Raw genomic sequence first — 23,265 nt, 5'->3', positions numbered from 1 at the left:
TCCACTTATATGCAAAACTGAAAAGTTGTATAGAAAATACTAATATTCATTCATTGTATCAATGCACTCCAAGATTTTGTATCCTGTTCACTATTTTATTCACTATATAAATTCACTATATTTATTTTAGACACACTATTTGAATAACACTCCCTGAAGACCCAAGCTTCTGTTTGCAAACAATCAAATATGGTACCCGTATGTGTTTATAAAGACTTTGAAAGGGAAACTAGTCAAAACCAATCAGTCGGGGCACCTGGGTGGCTTGGTCAGTTAAGCGTCTGCCTTCGGCTCGGGTCATGATCCCAGAGTCCTAGGATCGAGCCCCGCATCGGGCTCCCTGCTCAGCGGGGAGTCTGCTTCTCCCTCTCCCTCTGCCTGCTGCTCTGCCTACTTGTGCTCTCTATCTCTCTGTCAAATAAATAAATAAAATCTTAAAGAACAAACAAACAAACAAAACCAATCAGTCATTCCAGAAACTTGGAACTTATCTATAGCCTAAACTGTTAAGGGTGGTGTGTAACCATGCTTAACTGCTATCTGAGAAAACACAAATCCAAAGAAACCTACCAGGGCAGGCAGGGCAGACTCTGCTGAGCACGGAGTCTACTTGAGACTCTCTGTCTCCCCTCTCCCTGCCCCTCCCACCTGTCCCCCCTCTCATGTGTACACTATCTCTCTCTCTCTCTCTCTCTCTCTCTCAAGAAGAAAAAATAAATAAATCTACGAGGGCAGTAAGATGGCATGATAATGTAACCTAATTAAATGTGTTAATTGTTCATTGTCCTATGTACAATGTTGTCAGAAAAAGGCAATGCACTGGGAAAAAAATTTTTTAAGGGGGAATGTGCTGGGAGAGGATAGACTAAACTAGTCAAACCAGATCATTTATTCACTCAACAGGTATTTACTGAGGGCTTTCTATGTGCCAGGGACTATCAACCAAGCAAGACAAATAGGATCCCAGTCCTCACAAAACTTAGAGATTGACACAGAGAAAGACATTAAACAAAGAATTCAGAAAACAATTACCAATATAATAAAAGACAATGGAGAACTACAGAGTGCTAGGAGAACATATAAAAGGGAGAACCTAGCCTAACCTAATCTGAAGATTAGGGCAGGAAGCCAGAGGTCTTTGGTGTGGGCATGTGGGGGATGGGAATCAGCAGGTCTAGACCTCACATAAACAGCAGTCTACTCCCTGCTTTGCTTTCATTCTTGCCAATTTTCTGATTAAAAAAATATAGCTTGTCATATAAATTTCTAGAGTAAAAAAATGTGCTGACAAACCAACACGAGTACCAGTGCAGATATACTTCCCATTAAAGATCAATACATTGAAATACTGGGCGCCTGGGTGGCTCAGTTGGTTAAGCGACTGCCTTCGGCTCAGGTCATGATCCTGGAGTCCCGGGATCGAGTCCCGCATCGGGCTCCCTGCTCAGCGGGGAGTCTGCTTCTCCCTCTGACCCTCTTGGATCTCGTGCTCTCTCTCTCTCTATCTCATTCTCTCTCTCAAATAAATAAATAAATAAAATCTTTAATACACTGAAATACTGGTTTACCTGTCTTTTGAGTCTCGTTAAAGAAAATCAATTGCTAGGATCCAATCAACTCTGGATATACCAAGAGCCCGCCAAAATGAGAACCTAACCCCTAGATCCTGCTGATTGCCAGTGAGGTACTGGTTGGATGCTAACTAGCTAATCTCCCTAGAGATCATTTTCTTGGCCTTCTCTAACTGCAAAGGATAGAGCAGGTTTGAGTCCTGGATTCCAGGCCAAGATGGAATTTTTCCTATTAGTAAATAGGAAAGTTTCAAGTAGTAGATGACAAAATGAAATTGGTACTATAGGGCAATGGTGTGGTTGCTGGACTAAATAGAACCACAGAAGTGTCAGGAACCTAGGATGACAGGTTAAGTAAGTTGCTAATAAGGTGATAGAACCTAAAGTAGGATGAGGGCAGTAAAATCACAAGAAAAGGTCTGTTAGTAGAAAAGAGCCCAAAATAATAACTGATTGGCACAGGGTACAAAAGAAAGGTATCAAGGGGAGCCTGGCTGACTCAGTCGGTAAAGCATGTGACTCTTGATGTCAGAATTATGAGTTCAAGCCATACACTGGGTGTAGAGATTATTTAAAACTAAAATCTTAAACAGGAAAAAAAAAAGGAAGAAAGGTATCAAAAACAACTTCTAGGCAAATTTGAAACTTGCCTTACCACAGGTATTTAAAAATTCTGAGAAAGAGCTGACAAAAGTAAATTCTCTTCTTTAACAGTCACAATATATTGAGGCACCCGGGTGGCTCAGTTGGTTAATCATCCGACTCTTGATTTCAGCTCAGGTCATGATCTCAGAGTCGACAGACTGAGCCCTGAGTGCACCTCCACACTCAGTAGGGAGTCAGCTTGGGATTCTCTCTCTCCCTCTACCCCTCCCCCCCGCCCCCCCCAAGCATGCACACTCTCTCTCAAATAAAAATAAATAAATAAATCTTTAAAAAAATAAATAAAAGTAACAATATACAACAGAAACTCTGAAGAACCAATAAATTTCTTTGTATTAAACATACTTAGCATTATAAGCTGACTGAGTTATAGAGAAAAATTCTATTTCCCCTCCTTTTATGAAGCTGAGAGGCATCCCCAGTAACTGGTCAAAAATCTACCAAAAACCCCATGTATCCTGGCATCCTTAGTCTATCATTAACATCAACACATCACGAAGTTAATTGCAACAAAGAGTTTTCATTGGTTGGCTAATTTTCATAAATATCTTTCTGTGATTACAAATGAAAAGAGGCTATAAATTCTTCCAAATTACTAAATGTTTTTTTTAAAGATTTTATTTATTTATTTGACAGAGAAACACAGCAACAGAGGGAACACAGCAGGGCGAGTGGGAGAGGGTGAAGCAGGCTTCCCGTTGAACAGGGAGCCCGATGCGAGGCTCGATCCCACGACCCTGGGATCATGACCTGAGTCGAAGGCAGACGCCTAATGACTGAGCCACCCAGGCGCCCCTACTAAATATGTTTTAACATAAGTGATCTGTTCATTTGAGAAATATGTTTTATTTAATGTTTAGGAATACCTCCAGCAAATCACATTCATTCACTCATTTATCATGTACTCGGTACTGGTGAGCTTACAGTGTAGGGACAAAACACAGTAATTATATAGTCAGACGTAAGGGTAATATCCAACTTGACAAGTGCTATGAAGAAGAGGTACCCAGGGCAAGAGATGACAGAATCGGGGAATACAACCAAGTCAAGGAGGTGAGGGAAGGGAAGGATTCCTTGAGGAAGTGATCATTAGTTGAAATCTGAAGGATCAAGAATGGAGTTAACTGAAGGGAGGAAGGGAGAACATATATCCAGGAAGAGAGGACAGCACATGGGTTCCCATGGGAAGAGGGAACACTGCCCTCTCAAAGAATGAAAAAGCCACGGGGCGCCTGGGTGGCTCAGTTGGTTAAGCGACTGCCTTCGGCTCAGGTCATGATCCTGGAGTCCCGGGATCGAGTCCCGCATCGGGCTCCCTGCTCGGCGAGGAGCCTGCTTCTCCCTCTGACCCTCTCCCCCCTCATGTACTCTCTCTCCCATTCTCGCTCTCTCAAATAAATAAATCTTTAAAAAAAAAAAAAAAAAAGAAAAAGCCAAGAGCGCTAGAGTACAGGAAACAAGGGTTTGGTAAGGGAGGCAACTGGCAGAGCAAGCAGGGCTCCCCAGCCCAAAGATTTTGGTCTTTGCCCTAAAAGATTAAACAAAATAAAGATTTTTAAAGTCTGAGGTCCTTAATGAAATAGAAAAGCACATTTACCTTACTGAAAGCTGTTTAAGAGGATGGGCAGAGACCAGAGTGGGTAGAGGAAGAAAAGGTATGGAAATGGTACCAGTGTATACTGACAAATCTTTTGAACGGTTTGACTGTGAAGAGAAGCAAAAGGATAGTAACTGGGAAAAGGCATGAGATCAAGATCAAAAGGGGAGGTTAGTGGAAAGAAAAGAGAGAGAGGTGAATATAGAGGAGGGAAGGGGTCCACTAGGGAGGAGGGCATAAAGGGTGGGATTTAACTTAGACACAGGGAAACTGGTTAAAAAGGGTATAGATACATGTAGGTTTAAAGTTTTTAGGGTGAAAAAAGAGAGTGCATGCCTACTGGCTCTTATTTTTCTCTATGACTAGGAGGCTGAGGGATCAGTTACAAGTTAACGTTTTGAGGAGTTGTGGAAAAAGTCTGAAACAGTCACTGCTGTGAACAGGACAGGGGTGACAAGACTGCCACAGAAAGCCTGCTAACCACTGTCAGTGGCTGCTTACTGACAAGCCTGTAGGTCTACTCGGCTAGACTGATACAGGTCTCAATACCAGTAAATCACGCAGCGGAAACTCAAGCAAAGGTCTTAGAATCTACAAGCTCTATTTTTCCCTGTCCACAACTATAAGATGTTTGTTTGGTTTTTGGTTTGTTTTGGTTTTTTTTGAATTGTAGTAAAGACAACAACAACACAGAATTTGCTATCTTAAACATTTTTAAGTGTACAGTTCAGTAGTGTTAAGTGCATTCACACTGTTGCATAACAAATGTCCAGAACTTTTTCATCTTGCACAATGGAAACTGTACCCATTAAACAACTCTCCATTTCTCCCTCCCCTCAGGCAACCAACATTCTTTGTTTCTGAGTTTGACTACTTTAGGTATCAAATATAAGTGGAATCATTCAGTATTTATCTTTTTGTGACTGGCTTACTTCACTCAGCACAATGCCCTCAAGGTTTATCTATGTTGTAGCATATGACAAGATCTCCTTTTTAAGGCCAAATAATATCCCACTGTATGTATATACTACATTTTGTTTATCCACTCATCCATCTATGGTCCTTTGGGCTGCTACCCTAGAATGTTTAATTAAATATACATATATTCTCCTGACTCAGCTGTGAAAAATGTTTCCCTTCTATGTTATCAATTAAACACTCCTGTCACAAGGCTTTATTATACAATGTATACTCTTTGCAGTTGTTGGTAACTCCCTTTCCTTGTTCCTTCACTGATTTATGTTTAATGATAATAACTTGGGATATGTACTAAAGAACAGTATATAACCACACATGTAATATGCAAGCCTTGCTTTTAAGATTGTATCTGGGTACGAGACCAGGACAGAAATATTTAGGACATAACTTCATGACCAGCATTCATATACATGAAAATTTGATGTAATAAAATGAATTAGGTTGTGCTTAAGTAGTTTAAGCACCTAAGACTAGCTTACAATCATTAGGTGTATAAATTTGGGGATGTTACCTAACTACTCTAAGCCTTTATTTCCCAGTCTGTAGACTGGGGTACTTAATAGCAGCTACTCCATAGGTGTACAAAGGGGATTAAATGAGATAATGCAAGTACAACACTTAGTCCAATGCCTGGGACATACCAGATGGTCAATAAACATAATCCTTCATCATTATAAAATAATTTATGACAGTGTTCCTGAAATGGCTTGCTTTGCAAAATTCAGATTTAGCAACTTTACAAGAATATCAGTCCTGTGGAAAGCAGAACCAGCACTCCCACCCACCCCCCCAAAAAAAGACTACATAAAGAAAGGGGGGGGAAAGCGCCCAGTAAATATTACTCTTGAGTGAGATTCTCTACTAGCGTTTACCACACAGACATGCTCTTTAAATTGAATCTAAGAAGCTAACCGCACCTCATCCTGAGCAGGAAATACTCCGTTTTCAAGACCATTCTGCCCTGTGCAGGACTTTTGGCATCCTTGCCCCGCCCATCAGGCGCTAGGAATTGTGACAATCAAAATGCACCCACTCTTTCAACAGCCTCTGGGAACGGTACCGCCCAAGGTTGAGAATCACCAAAAGAGAACCCACCCCAAATCCTCTAGAGTCCTTCAACTACCTTCTTGGTTCTACCCTGCCCGGAAGATCTACCACTCCAAAGGCAGAGTATACAGGGACGCGCCACATGCGCAGAGCTCAGAGTCATCGGCTGAGCCAGTGGCACCGCCTCCCCAGCCACCTTCCAGGTTGCAGGCTTCATAATCAAAGATACTCGCTTCCTACAAGACCGCCCAACATCCATAAGGGACTGCGCTGCCTACTCTGAGGTGCGAGCTTTCAGCCTGCGCTTGTAGCTAAAAATTATCTCGGGTCCTCTGGCCTCACCGCCGGAGACTTGTGTGTCTTGACGAAATCCGGGCCAAAGACACATAATGGGGTGGGGAGTTGAAGGCACCAAGCTCAGCCCCTGGCTGCAAGAGACTGCACGCGGGGTTCCAGTGGACCAAGCCTCCGTGCCTCCACCCTAAACCCCAATTCCAGAGCTAGAGCTGCAGCGCCGACGCGCGCCATTCAAACTGGGGAGGGGTGGGACTCTAGGCCCAGAGCTAGGGAAAAGCAAGCACGATACACAAGTGAAGGCTTGGATTGCGAGGAACCTCACAGTCCGAGACTCTCCCTAAAGAACCAACCATCGCCCTGCCCGACTGTTTCCTTCCTGTCCTGGCCGCCCTTACCCGAATTTACCGCCAACAGCGTCGCCATCTTGGAGGCGCACTAACGGAGCCCTCCTGTCGCACGGAAGCCCCAGAAAAGGATGAGGCTGCCCGAAGCTATGCCTGAACAGAAAGGTATCACCCTGTCTCGGAATGGCACTCTGGACTGACTCAGGCGGACAAAGACTTGAAAATTTGCTGTAGGTCTTAGATGTCAATTTTCGCCGCGATATTCTCATTCAAATTAGGCGAGGGCAACCGGCACGGAGATGCGAGGTCCTCGATATGACGTTAGTCGTGCAGTGCGTTCTGGGCCTTGTAGTTTCTATTTAATGAGTGAAGTTTAAGTGGAACAATAAGACAACGAGACTAATTATTGAAATTACGGCTATTTATGATATTATAAAAGCCATAAATAAATTGAAATCATTATCTCCATGTCATATTAAACCTTCCTTGCATTCTTTGAGGAGTGGAGTGGGGTGTAAAGTATATAAATCTTAAAAAGCCATTTATTACTTATAAACTAGGTTTTCATTATGTTTCAATATACCAAGTGTGGGGCGCCTGGGTGGCTCAGGTCATGATCCCAGGGTCCTGGGTTCGAGCCCCGCATCGGGCTCCTTGCTCGGCAGGAGGCCTGCCTCTCCCTCTCTCCCTCTCTGAGCTTATGTTCCCTCTCTCGCTGTGTCTCTCTCTGTCAAATAAATAAAATCTTTAAAATATATATATATATACCAAGTATGTTAGGTCAACATAGTTGCATAGATTTAAACAAATCAAAGTGAAACAAATCATAACTTTTTATTATGACATTTTCAAATGTGTACAAAAGTAGAATAATGAATGCTCAGCTTCAGTCACATGGCCATTTCCTGTAATCCACCCCTAAACTCCAGGAGAGATTATTTTGGAGAAATTTCCAGACTTATCATCTCATAAATACGTAATATTTTTCTACTTACGCACCCCCAAATAGCTGGATTTTCTTTTTAGATTGATTGATTGATTGATTGATTTGAAAGAGCGAGAGAGAAAGCATGAGCAGGGGGGAGGAGCAGAGGGAGAAGGGTAAGGCGACACCAGGCTGAGCAGGGAACCAACATGGGGCTTGATCCCAGGACCCGGAGATCATGACCCCAGCCAAAGGCAGAGGGTTAACTGACTGAGCAACCCAAGGGCCCCCAAGTAGCTGGATATTTTTTTAGTTACTAAATTTTAGTTTGCTAATTTTCAAACTAAAATATAAAGAGTCATTAGCATTTACTATCATATGCCAGATGTTTATTACAAATTTGACATCATTGGACAATGCAATAATTATTATGTTATCTCATTTAATCCCTGAAACAACTCTATTAGGAAAATGATGTTAATTATAGCTACTTATCTCAGAGATGTTCCCTGTGCCTTACAATCTCAATTTATCAACTCCAACATTCCGCTGAGGATGGGAGGAGATAAGAGTTTATATTTCTACTTCATTGTTGGAAATCAGAATTACATAATTTAGACACAATCCGAGCAGGCATGTTCATTCTTTTGAACAAATAGTGTTGGGTGACACAATGTACATTAGGTGGAACACAGAAGTCATTGGAGATTTTTTTTGAAAGTCATTGTTTTATAGACACAAATGCCAGACTACCATGAAAGTGGTTTTAAGGAGTGAAGGGGAAGAGAAAATGAAAAGGCAAAGCAACATTTCCTGAAGTTTAGCATGAAAGGGAGAAAAGTATTGAGCAGAAACTTGGCAGAGAGCGGCATTTAAAGATTTTCTTTCTCAGGACAACTATTATAAGCCCTCCTTCCCTCCACCCCTGCAGGCCCACACACTTCTCTCTCAGCAGATCACTTAGCTTTCTATGAAGGAACACTTAAACTTCCTGCCACTCCCCCTCACCCATCACATTTACAAGGATTTTTCACAGGTTCCTCAATCCATAGCAATCGAGATATTGCCATCACAACTCCCCTAAAACTGCTCTCAGGATGGTCACTAATGACCCATTGTCAACCCCATCGCACTTTTCCGAATTTCTTAGAAATTCTTTTCCCCCTTGACTTGTGCCACACCATCCTTGTTGGTTTTCTAGTTCTTAAGTTTCCTGTATGGACTTCTCTTTCTCCTCTCACCCATTAAATGTAGGTCTTTCCTTTGGGTCTCTATTTCTTCATTCTACTTGCTTTCTCTAAGAGATCTTACTGCTTCATATTACCCCCTGTTTGCTGATGAATTCTCTATTTGGATCTCTAGTCCAGTCCTCTCTCCTGGGCTTCAGATTTGCATATCCAGCATGTCTACTCCCCATGTCTATTGATCATCACACAGTCATCTCAGAATCACTTAATTAATTAATCCCAAACTTAAATTAGCACTTTCCGGGGCGCCTGGGTGGCTCAGTCAGTTAAGTGTCTGCCTTCGGCTCAGGTCATGATCCCAGAGTCCTGGGATCGAGCCCCGCATCGGGCTCCTTGCTCAGCAGGAAGCCTACTTCTCCCTCTCCCACTCCCCCTGCTTGTGTTCCCTCTCTTGCTGTGTCTCTCTCTGTCAAATAAATAAAAAAATAAAAATTAGCACTTTCCTCCTAAAATTCTGCCACCTGTATCCACCCAATCGCCAAAGTCAGAAATCTGTTAGTCATTCTATATGCTTCCTTCAACAGCCAAATCCTACTCATTCTATCTCACAGATATTTCTGGAACCCTTTTTCTTTGCTCTGTTCCCTATGTCATTGTTCTCTTCAGGTCAAGCTTCTTTTACCTTCTATTCTGCAATAGCCTCTCACAGGTCTTCTTGATTTCCATCTCATCCGCCTCTCATGGACCCCAAAGTGATTTTTCTTTTTTTTTTTTTTTTTTTAGGATTTATTTATTTGAGAGAAAGAGAGCACATGCATACACGCATGTGTACGATTTGGGGGAGAGGTTGAGGGAGAGAATCTCAAGCAGACTCCCCATGCAGGGCTCCATCCCATGACCCATGAGATCATGAGTCGAGCCGAAATCACAAGACTGAGCCACCCAGGTGCCCTCCCAAAGTGATTTTCAAATACACAAATCAGATCCTGTACTTGCCCTGATCAAAATTCATCAATGAGCTCTTACCCAAAAGTAATATTTGAAAATTTCTTAGCAAGGAACTCATGCCACTTCCTCATCTGGTTCAGCCTCCTTCTTCAACCTCCTCACCCTCACTCTTCTCACGCAGTCATCTCTTTTTGCTGACCCTTCTGAACTATTTTCTATTCCCCAAGTACAACATACTTTCTTGTGCCGTGTATGAATGAATGTCTTTGCACCTGTTTTTCTATATGCCTGGAATGCCCTTCCATCCCTTCCCTATCCTACTGACCACCCACGAAATTAACCTCCCAAATATAACCCATCTTCCAAGTCTGAGGGCCTGTGTTAATGCTGCCTCCCTGGGCGCCTGGGTGGCTCAGTCGTTGAGCGTCTGCCTTCGGCTCAGGTCGTGATCCCGGGGTCCTGGGATCAAGCCCCGCATCGGGCCCCCTGCTCTGCGGGAAGCCTGCTTCTCCCTCTCCCACTCCCCCTGCTTGTGTTCCCTCTCTCGCTGTGTCTCTCTCTGTCAAATAAATAGGTAAAATCTTGAAAAAAAAATAAAACGGAACATTAAAAAAAAAAATGCTGCCTCCCTGATGGTATCTTTGATTACTCCAACTAATTCAGGGGACCAATTCAGGGGTTTCTTTCCCTACATCCCTCTTGTACTCTTAGCCATCCCTATTTACATGCTGTGATGACTGTCACCACTAAAACTGTTAGCTTCTTGTGGTAGACTGCTATTAAAAGGACCCCAATGAATCACACATCCCTGAATTCAAGCTAGTGTGTAATCATCTGCCACACTGAATCTGGGTGGGCCTTATGACTTGCTTGGGCCAAAAAAATGCAGTGGAAGTGATGTTGGGCAAGTTCCAAGGACTGAAGAGGCATTGCTGCTTCTACTTTTCCTCTTTCGGCGCCCTGAACATCACATGAGGAGACCTGAGCTTGACTCCTTGAAGATGAAAGACCATGAGGAGAGAAGCCTAGCCAGCCTCCAGCTGTTCCTATTATCCCAGCTGAGATGTCACATATGAATAAGGCCATCTTGGATCCTCCAGGCCTAGCTGAGCCACCAGTTGACTGCAATTGGGTATGTAAGCCCAGCCCAAATTGCAAAATTGTGAGCAAGTGAACACCTATTGTTTTAAGCTACAGTTTTGTGGTTTGTTATGCTCAAAAAACAACTGCTTTGGGGCACCTGGATGGCTCAGTTGGTGAAGCGTCCGATTCTTGATTGCAGCTCAGGTCATGATCTCAGGGTTGTGAGATTGAGACCCACGTTGTGAGATTGAGACCCACATACTGGGAAGGGAGCTTAAGATTCTCTCTCTCCCTCCCCCTCTGCCCCTCCCCCCCAAAACAAAGAAACAAACACAAAAAAACTGATTTACTCCAACAGCAACTCTGTCTTCTTATATTTATGTTCCCTGCTTCTGCCACATCTCTGGCCTGCAAGTACAATTCAGAAAAAACAGTTTGCAGAGCTTGGTGCTTCCATGATCCACTGAAAGAAAGAGAGATGGAACATATAATTGTGGTTGATGGTTCAGACCCTAGAGCTCGGCTTCCCGGGCTCAGATTCTTTTAGCTGTGAAACCCTCCTTGGTGAATCAGTTTCCACATCTCTAAATGGGGATGATAATATTAGTACCTTCACAGAAGAATTTTTTTTAAATTTTATTTATTTATTTGAGAGAGAGAGAATGAGAGAGAGAGAGCACGAGAGGGAAGAGGGTCAGAAGGAGAAGCAGACTCCCTGCTGAGCAGGGAGCCCGATGTGGGACTCGATCCCCGGACTCCAGGATCATGACCTGAGCCGAAGGCAGTCACTTAACCAACTGAGCCACCCAGGTGCCCATAGAAGAATTTTTAAGAAACTTTTTGTAGAGATGCCTGGGTGGCTCAGATGGTTAAGCATCTGCCTTCGGCTCAGGTCATGGTCCCGGGGTCCTGGGATCGAGCCCCACGTCCAGGCTCCCAACTCAGCGGGGAGCCTGCTTCTCCCTCTCCCTCTGCTTGTGCTCTCTCTGTGTGTGTCTCTCTCTCTCAAATGAATAAATTTAAAAAACTTTAAAAAAAAGAAGCTTTTTGTAAAGAGCTTAGAATGTGCTGTATGAGTGTTTGTTAAATAAAAATCAATTGTTTCTAAGGCAAAATAAGTGCTAAATGGAGGTATAGTAAATTACTTAAAACTAGTTTAGCCAAAAGTGCACTGCAGGGGCGCCTGGCTGGCTTGGTCGGTAGAACATACGACTCTTGATCTCAGGGTTGTGAGTTTGACCCCCACGTTGGGTGTAGAGATTACTGAAAAAAATAAAACCTTAAAAAAAATAAAGTGTACTGCAGGGGCGCCTGGGTGGCTCAGTCTGTTTAAGTGTCTGCCTTTAGCTCAGGTCATGATCCCAGGGTCCTGGGATGGAGCCCTGCTTCAGGTTCCCGGCTCAGCAGGAAGTCTGCTTCTCCCTCTCTGTCTGCCCCTCCCCCCCTCAAATAAATAAAAAAATCTTTTTAAAAAGTATACTGCAAATGTGGAAGCATGCAGCAGTTAAACAATGTGTGGCTTCTCTGGGGTTAGGGGTAGGACTCTGTCCCAATCAAATTGATCCATTATTTGTAACTTCCCTCACTGCCCCTACTAGTTGAGTTTTAAATGTATACACAAAGTGCTTTGAGATCTTAAAATAAGTTATTTCTTATTTGGAGTCTGGGAAATGAAAATTAGGTAAAATTACACAACGGAGGTAGCACTTGAATGGACAGATGATAGGATTTTGGAGGGTCCTGAAAGTGTATGGGACAGGAAATGGGGGAACAAACCAGTGAAAAAGTGACAAAGTCCAAGGTTTAGTATTTACAGAGCAGCAACACCTTCTCTGGACAAGGCTTAAGAATTCAGATGAGTTTCCAGTTCTATGATTTTCCACATCCTGCCCAGTGGAGGACCCCGAGGCATGACAGATTCATGGCTATGTGTATGTGTTGACCCCAGCCAGTGGCCAGTTAAGTTTGCAGTTGCAGAACCACTGGCCTTGGCGTACTGGTGGTCTCTGGTGGACTAGGAAACAAATTAGCCCTAGATTTTTCCCTAGAGATGCACAACCGCAATGCATCAAGGAGGTTTGTTAGAAGAGCTTCCCCTTCGTAGGCTGCATCATCCTAATAGCCTCCTAACTGGTCTTCCTGCCTCTGGTCTCTTCTTTCCAACTCACATCCCACACCATAACCAGAGGGATCACTTCATCCTCTCCCCAACCACCCCCACATCCTTGTCACCGGCCTGAGGCGAAGTGTAATTCTTAGAATGGCCTACAAGGCTGTTCATGATCTGGCTCCTACAGGCCTCTTCAGTTTAATCTCACATCTACTCCCGTAGGCTCTTCCTCAGTGACTACTGCAGCTACTAAGATACACATTCTCAGCCCCTCCAGCTCCCCAAGACCCTTTATCAGAACAGCCCTTTTCTTCATGCGGTATTCCCTCCAGCTACTGTATCACATCTCCCTTCCCCCGAATCTTTGTTGGCACTCTCTTCTTTAGCCCCTCTGGTTGGTCTTCTCAGGAAATCACCTTCCCCCACCCCACCCTTACCTGAGGCTAGATTAAATGCCCTCCTGTAAGAGTGCCTGGGTAGCTTAGTCGCTTAAGCTGAAGCATCTGCCTTTGGCTCAGGTCATGATCCCAGGGTCCTGGGATCAAGCCCCGCAGCAGGGAGTCAGCTTGTCTCTCTTCCTCTCCCTCCACCCCTCCCCCGACTCTCTTTCTCTCTTTCTGTCTGTGCCTCTGGACTGAAGGCTCCACACAGAGGAGTAGAGATATCAACAGGTACCCAACAAACGTTTGCTGAGTGACTAAGGGTGAGGAATGGTCACACCACTGTCTTCCACTCATTGCCAGACTATATTGTGGACCTCTTGAAGACAGCTTCATAAAGCTGTCTCTCTCCAGGTGTCTCTCTCACACCATCTCTCTCACAAGCCACTGAATACTCTAGCGTAAGAAAGCCAGGACCCTCTTTCCAAGATGCATGGACTACAAGCACAGACCTGAGGGGAGAGGGTACTCCACATTTCCTCTTCTGAAGAACACCAGGGTTCCAGCTAAGGAGCTAATTAGCTCCAGCTAATCGCCTTGAGAGCTTTTCATGTTGGTATGTGTGGGAACTTGGTCCCGACAGAAGGTGCCTGACACAGAACAGGAAAATGAGGAGTAGCGAAAAAGTGCTGGTGGTGAAGTTTTTTTTTGTTTTTTTTGTTTGTTTGTTTTTTGTCTTTAACCTGATCAGGAGTCTGGATTGTACCCTGGGAATTCACAGGGCACGAGTGTGTGAAGGATAGTGGGGAGTTACTGAGGAAAGCAGAATTCGGTCAGAGGGTGATGACAGAGCACAGCATTCATCCCATCGGAAGAACACTCCAAGAGAAACCATGCACAAGGAACAAGAAACCATTAACTGAAATAAACTACCGCACTGTTCAGGGCATGATGTAAACTCAGAAACAAAGGACAATGGGAAATATTCCCTAGTGCAGACAAATGCAAACTAGATGAATTAGAGAAAAGAGACTTTAAGAAAAATTCCAGATTAACATGAAGCTGTTGTGTAGGGGTCATTTCTCTGCTTCAATTTGGCTTAGGGACTTTCTTCCCACTTCCAGGAACCGTTGAGATTCAGGAAGAGACTGATACACAATGTAAGGCACAGCGTGCTGGCAGAGTGGAGAAGAGACTTTTAAGGCAGGTTGCCTGGAATCTGGATTTCTACTTTGCGCATGACTTACTGTGGGAGAGTGAGCAAGTTATTCAACCTCTCTCAGTCTGGGATTCCTCATCTAGTAAAATAGAAATGCTTTCCTTAGGAGCGCCTGGGTGGCTCAGTCGCTTAAGGGTCTGCCTTGGGCTCAGGTCATGATCCCAGGGTCCTGGAATCGAGCCCCACATCGGGCTCCCTGCTCAGCGGGAAGCCTGCTTCTCCCTCTCCCTCTGCCTGTCTGTCTGCCTGCTTGTGATATCTCTCTCTCTCTCTCTGTCAAATAAATAAATAAAATCTTAAAAAAAAAAAAGAAATGCAGGGCTCCTGGGTGGCTCAGTCGTTAAGCGTCTGCCTTCGGTTCAGGTCACCATCCCAGGGTCCTGGGATCGAGCCCCACATTGGGCTCCCTGCTCCGCGGGAGGCCTGCTTCTCCCTCTCCCACTCGCCCTGCTTGTGTTCCCTCTCTCGCTGTGTCTCTCTCTGTCAAATAAATAAATAAAATCTTTCAAAAAAAATGCTTTCCTCAGAAAGCTGTGAAGATTCAGTGAAATAACACATGAATTTAACACAAAACACTTAAAAGACATTCTGCTGTAATAAGGACGATCAGACTAAAGTATGGGGATTAAAGAAAAGAAAAAGGAGCCATGGAATAAGAGTGTCTGATAAAGATGTATGAATGCAGTACTAATAATAGTTTAGCATCAATGAATTCTATTAATGAGGCTCCCACAGTAGTATTAACTCAACCATGTTACACAACCCTATACATATTAAATTACACATTTAATAAGTGCATAAGTAGTAATAACACTAAACGCTTTTAAAATTAGATAGAAAATTGATGTGGCTGCAGGAAATCAGAGTTGAATTTACTGTGATTTTAAGATTTCAATCTCCAGCCACAAGTGTGACAACTGCAAGGCAAGGTAATCATTTTTTAAATGTAATTTAAGAAAAAAAAGTACTATCCAGCATTGAAATATTGTTGCAACTTGGGGTTGCTCTAAAATTACACTTTTATAGTACCTAGAACAATGCTGGGTACTCATTATTTTTTATTGTGATAAAACATACCTAACCGAAAATTAACCATTTTTAAGTATACAGTTCTATGTCGTTAAATACCTAGAACAGTATGTAATACCCCATGGTGGAAGATCAATAAATATTTGTTTAATGACTCACTGTACAGGAGAAAAAAGTCGGTATACAAGGCAGAGTTAGAGTGAGAGAGAAAGAATATAGAGAAGGCTCGAAGAAAAAAACCATAAGCAATATTAGAAAATATTTCAAATTGAATGAAAATTATGTCTCTTGGAAAAGCAAAGCTAATTAAATATATGGGGAAGGAGAAAACAAGTAAGTGGAAATCAATCAAATAGAAAATGGAAAAAGAGAAAGCCAATGAAATCAACTGTTCGTTCTTTGGAGAGAGAAAATAAAATTGATGAATCTTTAGCTTGATTGAGCAAGAAAAAAAAGGAGAAAAACACAAATTGTCAATATTGAGAAGGAGGAAGTGTCACGTCAGATGCTACATGCATTTAAAAGATAGCAAGGTTGGGGTGCCTGAGTGGTGGAGTCTGTTAAGCATTTGACTCTTGATTTCAGCTCAGGTCATGATCTCAGAAGCCTGAGATCAAGCCCCAGGTTGGGCTCTGCACTGGCTTGGAGCCTGTTTAAGATTCTCTCTCTCTCCCTCTCCCTCTGCCCCTTCCGCCTTGCTTGTGTGCTCACATGCACACTCACACACTCTCTGAAAAAATAAATTAAATAAGTTAAAAAAATAAAAAATAGCGAGGAAATACTATGAATTACTTCATGCCAATATATTTGACAACAAAAATGAAGTGGTCAATTTTCCCTCACAGACAAAAGTTTCTAAAATAGAAAAGCTACATAGCTTTATATCTGTTAATGAAACTGAGCTTGTAATGATGAAACAAATCTTTGGATAGGCTAGCCCAGGTCCTCTCTCCACAGGACACTGGCAGTCACAAATCTAGGTCTTTTGCTCTTCTTTTCCCAAGAAGACCACTCTGTTTCTGTTAACAAATTTTTGCTCTGCTTTGTTGTTCATTTTTTTCCCCCAGAATTAATTCAATCGGCAACCTCTTGATGAGATTGGGACACACTCTGGTCTCTGGATTGGACTCGGTCTTCCAATTTCTAGAACACATTTGTACTCTGTCTCTTAGGATTTCCTATGGTCTTAATGTTTGTTTTCCCCCAAATTCATATACTGAAATCCTAATTCCCAATGTGATGTATTAGGAGGTGAATGAGATTAATGCCCTTATAAAAGAGGCTCCAGAGAGCTAGCACACTCCTTCCACAAGATGAAGATGCAATGAAAAGTGTGCAACCTGGAAGAGGGCCCTTACCTGACCATGCTGGCACCCTGATCTTGGACTTCTATCCTCCAGAACTGAGAAATAAATTTTGGCTGTTTGTGAGTCACTCAGTCTATCATATTTTGCTGTGACAGCCTGAACGGACTAAGAGAGGATTTCTTGCAAATGACCATTTCATGCAACAGTGTAATCACTGTTTTCGTTTATAATCTTGATTAATTTTGCTCTCAGATTAATTATTTGGCAAATTAATTGCTTAATGAAACTCACTAAGGAGTATGAAAGTGGAGACCAACTTCCTCCCCAGCTAACTTTTCAGCAACTAGCTGAAGTACCTGGCTCAACAGACAGCTGAATGTATGAATTGTGAATATGCAAGGTAAACTTTTTTTTTAATAAGCTGTTTTCACATTAAATCTGTTACATTGCTCATGAGTTCAAATAAGCTCCAAAGAAAGGCTGATACCGGGCGCCTGGGTGGCTCAGATGGTTAAGCGTCTGCCTTCGGCTCAGGTCATGATCCCAGGGTCCTGGGATTGAGTCCCGCATCGGGCTCCCTGCTCCTTGGGAGCCTGCTTCTCCCTCTGCTTCTCTCTCCCTCTCTCTCTCCCTCTGTCTCTCTCATGAATAAATGAATAAAATCTTTAAAAAAAAAAAAAAGAAAGGCTGATACCAGTGACAACCCACATAAGACAGACTCATCCACCAGAATGAGTATCAAAAAGAATGAGATGGTAAAACATCCAGACATGCACATTTCTTTCACTTACAAAGGTTGACTTAGCATCACGAATGCACATAGAATCCCAAAAGTCCAATGCAAACTAAATAGATTTTTTTATCAAACCTTAAAAAAACAATTGCCAGACACTTCACCCTCTGAGAAAGCTTATTTAGGGGGACAAACTACTTTGGGAAGATAAGTCTCCTTGAATATATTCGGCTATCAAGGCACGGCATCTTCCTATATAAAAACATCATTTTCACACTACTCCAAAGAAATCCAATAAATTACTTACTGGGCTAGATGAATCTTCAATGATAGAGGTGCCCCGGAGTGCCAACACCTCCCTCCACAAGCTCGCCTGTTATTTGTTCTTGAACGTGACCCTCTGGCGTTTCCAAGCCGCTTTACCGAAGCACGCGGGAAAGCCCAGAGCAGCGTGAGGTCAAAGAGTACGACACAAGAACTGGCCAAAGCCAAGGCTTCCACGCGATATCTCTCTTCTTCCAAGCGGACTAGAGAATGCTGGAGCGTGGCTTCAGGCCACAAGTTCTTTGGTGGAAAGTCCTCCATGCCCGTCATTTGGGGAAGAGCAAGCTCGGGAGGGCTCTTTCCATAGCAATACTTGGCCATGGGAGTCCCTATAGGTGTTCTTGTGCTGCAGTCTCCGGGATAAGGTCCCGCATTTGGCCAAACATAAATCAAAGTGATCTTCGACGCCATGAAGAGGTTCTAGAATGCCACGGCTGCCAGGTGCAGGGAGCGCTCCCGGAGAAGCAGCTTGCTGGGCTGCAGGCAGCGGGATGCGCAGTCCTCCTAAGCTGCCCTGGTGCAAGATTGCAGCGGGACTGCTTTGTGCCAGGGACATTGACCTTACAGCCGTCATTCACCAGCAAATCCTTCCTTTCACAAATGTAGCCTAGTTGGTCCGTGATGAGGTACTTACCTCGAATGGGGTTCCCTCACGGGTGGCCAGGCCCACTCCTCTTGCCTAGGGGAAACTGCACTTGACACACAACGGGCTTGTCGAGGTCTGGAACCTGGAGGAGATTCCGATCCCTCACTGCCCTTTCCTCCTTCTTGAGGGTGCTGGTGAGGAAGGAGAGAAGCAAGAGCCTGAAGACCAGGGCGAGCACTCACGTCTTCCGGAGAAGTGGGTGCCACACAGTGGCCTCCAGGTTCACCGCGTCCGCCCGGATGCGGTGCGCGGCGGGCGTTCAGCTGTGCAGGCCCCGCTCCTGGTCTGCATGGCCCCTAACCCTCCTGGCAGGTGCGGGACCCCCCGGCTCCCCAAGGATAACCGCTTTTTTAACCTCATTCCCCAATTCTAGGGCATTTTGTTACCTTGTTACTATTTCATTAGGCACAATTTTCACAAAATGTGTGCTTCCCTTTTTGTAGTGTTTTGAGTATTTTAAGTAGGAATAATCCTGTTTCCAAGTTATGGGGCAGGAGATTAAGTACAAGAATCCCTTCAACAACAAGAACCAGTCTAGGACTTGAAGTAGATATGGGTCGGTAGTACTACTTTCAGTTATGCAGGACATTTCCATCTGGGGCTAAGCAAAAGAGGTTAGAATGACACCTGAATCTGGGCCTCCCTAGAATCTGTCACCTCCCCCCCAAATGGGCCATTCTGGCTTTCTTGACCTCTGACTCCTCAGCAGCACCCCCACCCCTAACCTGCTGATGGGTGGGTGACTTAATGGAGCTCTGAGATGCATCTATTTGCTGCTCAGATAGGAAACTTGAAGCAGCAGCAAGTGGAGACCTTCGCGGGGCAGGGTTGGGGGGGGACTTGCTTGCAGGGGCCACTGCTGGCCTACTGACTCCTGGGTACTTTGAATCACGACTCTGATTGCAGAGTCCTCAGCTGGTCCAATCAGTCCTGGACTTCTGTTGGAGGTGGAACTGTATTCTTATAACTAACCTCGATTTGCTGACCCTGAAATATGGAGCTGAGAAGCCCAGTTAAACTTTGGGACACAAGTGGTTAACTGGGTAAGTGGCTCACTCTCTGCCTCTGTCCCAGCCCGAGTGGGAAGGACCATGTGACTCAGAAGGGTAAAGACAAGACAAGGTTGAGAATGGAGGCTGTTCAAGCAGGTGCTGCTCATTACCTAGGAGCTGGACAGAGACCTGGAAACCGACTTTGAGCTGACAAATGTGTCGCAATGGAAGGTCCCCAGGAAGGTTGGAGGACAATAGAGAACAGAACCTTGGGAGATGGCCTAAGGCTGTGAGACATGAAAGCCAGGAGGTTGTTGAAGAAGGCAGCCTGCAGGCTCACCCTGAGTCCAGAGGTACTACTGTTAGGGAACCATCCCAACCTAGATGATCACAGTGTGATGCCAGCTCGCATTAAGATGAACTGACTCAGGAGCATCAGGCTGGCTCAGTGAGTTAAGCTTCTGCCTTCAGCTCAGGTCATGATCTCAGGGTCCTGGGATTGAGCCCTGAGTCAGGCTCCCTGCTCTGTGGGGAGTCTGCTTCTCCCTCTGCCTCTGTCCCTCTTCTCTGCTTGTGCTCTCTCTCTCTCAAATAAATAAGGTCATTATTATTATTATCTTTTAAAGATCTTATTTTTATTTCTTTGTCAGAGAGAGAACACGCCCAAGCAGGGGGAGTGGCAGGCAGAGGGAGAAACTGGCTCCCCGCTGAGCCAGAAGCCCAATGTGGGACTTGATCCCAGGACCCATGATCCATGACCTGAACCGAAGGCAGACACTTAACCGTTGAGCCACCCAGGCGCCCCAAAAAATAAAATCTTAAAAAAAAAAGATGAACTGACTCAATGAATTTCAAATTGCAACTTGTGACCCATTAGTAGATCCTGAAATAAATTTATTGGGCCTATTCCTCAACTTTTTTAACTAAAAAAAAATACAAAATACAAAATATAACAGAAAATATCAGTGTCTTAGAAGTAATAAGGGTATGTTCCGATTTGTAAAATTTTGTTTCAGCTCTATTTTGTGTAAGTGTAAACTAGGTCTTCAGGCAAAATGTATTTCCAACTAGAGGTCATGTAAACAAAGTTTGTTACCAGTGGCTCTAATTCCCCTTGCTCTGATTTCATGCAGTCTCATCAAACAATCTATTGATTTGAATTTAGTTGCTCACATAAAGGAGACAACATTAATCAATGAGTATAAGTATTTAGTTGCTTGATAGTTTTATTTCTCACTGTGGATTAATAAACTGGCATTCTGATTTTACTAATATCAATCTCTTATGAATTCTTTTTTAAAAAGATTTATTTATTGGGGCGCCTGGGTGGCTCAGTCGTTAAGCGTCTGCCTTCAGCTCAGGTCATGATCCCAGGGTCCTGGGATCGAGCCCTGCATCAGGCTCCCTGCTCGGCGGGAAGCCTGCTTCTCCCTCTCCCACTCCCCCTGCTTGTGTTCCCTCTCTCGCTGTGTCTCTCTAAAAAAGCTTTTATTTATTTGTTAATTAGAGAGGGGGGAGCACATAAGCAGGGGGAGGGGCAGAGGGAGAGAATCTCAAGTTGACTCCACACCAAGTGTGGAGCCCGCCACAGGGCTTGATCTCACGACCTTGAGATCATGACCTCAGCTGAAACCAAGAGTCAGACGCTGGCTGAGCCACCCAGGCGCCCCTTTATGAATTCTTTTTAAGCATGAGTCAATTCCCTACTGCCCACACTCCAATGGGTAATTAACAAGACAGATTTCCAAGCCAGCCAGTCTGAAGACTGAGTATCAGAACAGGGTTGTTTCAAAGCAATGACATCCTTACTGACCTTTTCCTTGCCTTCCTCACCTGCCTTCCAACTACCCTCCACCCAGTAGCCGAGGTGGTCTTTTTATAACATAAATCCAGTCTTGGCACTCCCCTGCCTAAAACCTTTAACAGTGTGCCATTGTATTAAGTTGAACCAAGTGAAATCACTGGTTGAAATGAAAATCAATGATTTTACACTGATCAACTTAAAATGGGAACTTCTTGTGTACTTGTATGAGGACTTGTATGAGCTGGACCTAATCTCCCCCTCCTTTACCTATGTTATCTTCATCATGCAATGGCTTTCAATTTTTTTTTATGGCAATCCATAATAAGAAATACAAGAAATACATTTTAGGGGTGCCTGGGTGGTTCAGTTGGGTAAGCATCCGACTCTTGATTTCAGCTCAGATCTTGATCCCAGGATTGTGAGTTCAAGCCCCATGTTGGGCTCCACGCTGGGCATGGTGCCTACTTAAAAAAAAAAAAAAGAGGGGCACCTGGGTGGCTCATTCGGTTGGGTGTCTGCCTTCGGCTCAGGTCATGATCCTGGGCTCCTGGGATCGAGCCCCGCATCGGGCTCCCTGAGCAGGGAGTCTGCTTCTCCCTCTGCCTGCTTGTGCTCTCTTACTATCTCTTTCTCTCTCTCTCTCTCTCTCTCTCAAATAAATAAATAAATAAACCTTAAAAAAAAAAAGAAATACATTTTACACTGTGATCCAGGATCCACATATACATAAGCAAACATAACATGCTTCATGTCTTGACTGATACATAACTTCCTGAGAAGCCTTCTTCAACCAACCTGTGCAAATGGATCCCATCCTAACCTTGATTCTCTACCATTGCATCCTATTCATTTTTTACAGTGCTAAGCATAATCCGAAGTGCTACATTTACTTATTTATTTGTGAGAAAGAGAAAAGAAGTCCCCTGATATCCAGGAACTGACCTGATGTTATCACTTAGGCCTTGCTGTTGCTGAGCTGGCCCGGCACTTGGAGCCAGGTCTTGATATATTCCCAGTGAACATAAACAATATCATAATATCACACAACATCTACATGAGACAAGGGCACTTTGTGACCATGATGAATCAAGACCAAAACAAAACCACTCATAACCAGGTGCCTGGGTGGCTCAGTGGTTGAGCGTCTGTCTTTGGCTCAGGTCAGGATCCCAGGGTCCTGGGATCGAGCCCCACGTCGGGCTCTCTGCTCCTCGGGAAGCCTGCTTCTCCCTCTCCCCCTGCTTGTGTTCCCTCTCTTGTTGTGTCTCTCTCTGTCAAATAAATAAAATCTTTTTTAAAAAAAAAACACTCATAATCATATTTGAGCAGAGAAAACATTAACAGTCTCCAAGCTACAGAATACCAAATATTTTCCCTTCAGCTAATATGAGTGACTGCCACTTCTTTCCTAATTATAGCTGTGGGCTCCATATAAATAAGATATACTGATGTGTCCAATCATAGAATCACTCCCGGTTCCTGTAAGCACCCAATACTGACTAAAGCTCTGTTTCCTGGGACCTTTCCCAAAATTACTTAACCTAACCCCAAGTCTTTTAAGTCTTTCTAAACCCTCTTACCGAAATGCCCCATGGCTCCGCATGGTGTGTATTCTCCTGCACAGCAACGAGTTAATAAATCCAACTTGTTCAGCCTCAAGTATGGTTCCCGGTCTATTATTCATCAGGATATCCCCTGGGACTTGCACAGTGCCCGCCACTTAAGAGGTGCTTAATATCTTGGATAAACAAATAGATGAATGAGAGTCAGAATAATTAATTGCTTAATTTCCACCTTCCTGCACCGAGGTGGAGGACCTGTCTGGGTGGCTGGCTGATCTTTCTGGGAGACAGTGTTCTGTCTCACCGTGTGTCTTAGAGCCATCAGCTGTTATTAACACCCTCCTTAAATGCTTGGTGATCTCTTCTATAACCATCTCTCCTGCTAGTCAGAGAAGTTGTCAGTTCTTTTAAACATGCTCAAACCTAATTCTTCCACAAGCTTGGCTTATTGCGTTCTCAGCACTTAAATATTTTCTAGATTACAACTGGCAAAGGTGAACTCTGATCCCTGGATCCTCT

General features: G+C 43.9%; 1 protein-coding gene and 1 pseudogene across 1 annotated transcript in view; both read right to left on the bottom strand.

Moving 5' to 3' along the window:
- Positions 1-6,600, bottom strand: part of NUP205 (nucleoporin 205) — a 78,823-nt gene extending 72,223 nt beyond the window's left edge. Inside the window, exon 1 of the mRNA XM_025854804.2 lies at positions 6,549-6,600. Coding sequence (XP_025710589.1) covers positions 6,549-6,576 — 28 coding nt within the window. The 5' untranslated portion in view covers positions 6,577-6,600. The remainder of the gene's footprint in view (positions 1-6,548) is intronic.
- Positions 6,601-13,704: 7,104 nt separating this feature from the next.
- Positions 13,705-22,777, bottom strand: LOC112810899 (uncharacterized; annotated as a pseudogene).
- Between the last annotated feature and the right edge of the window lie 488 nt (positions 22,778-23,265).

The sequence above is a fragment of the Callorhinus ursinus genome, unplaced genomic scaffold, assembly GCF_003265705.2.
Source record: "Callorhinus ursinus isolate GAN/ISIS: 27379988/994484 unplaced genomic scaffold, GSC_fseal_2.0 scaffold12, whole genome shotgun sequence".
Lineage (NCBI taxonomy): Eukaryota > Metazoa > Chordata > Mammalia > Carnivora > Otariidae > Callorhinus > Callorhinus ursinus.
This window is presented reverse-complemented; position numbering and strand designations above follow the sequence as displayed.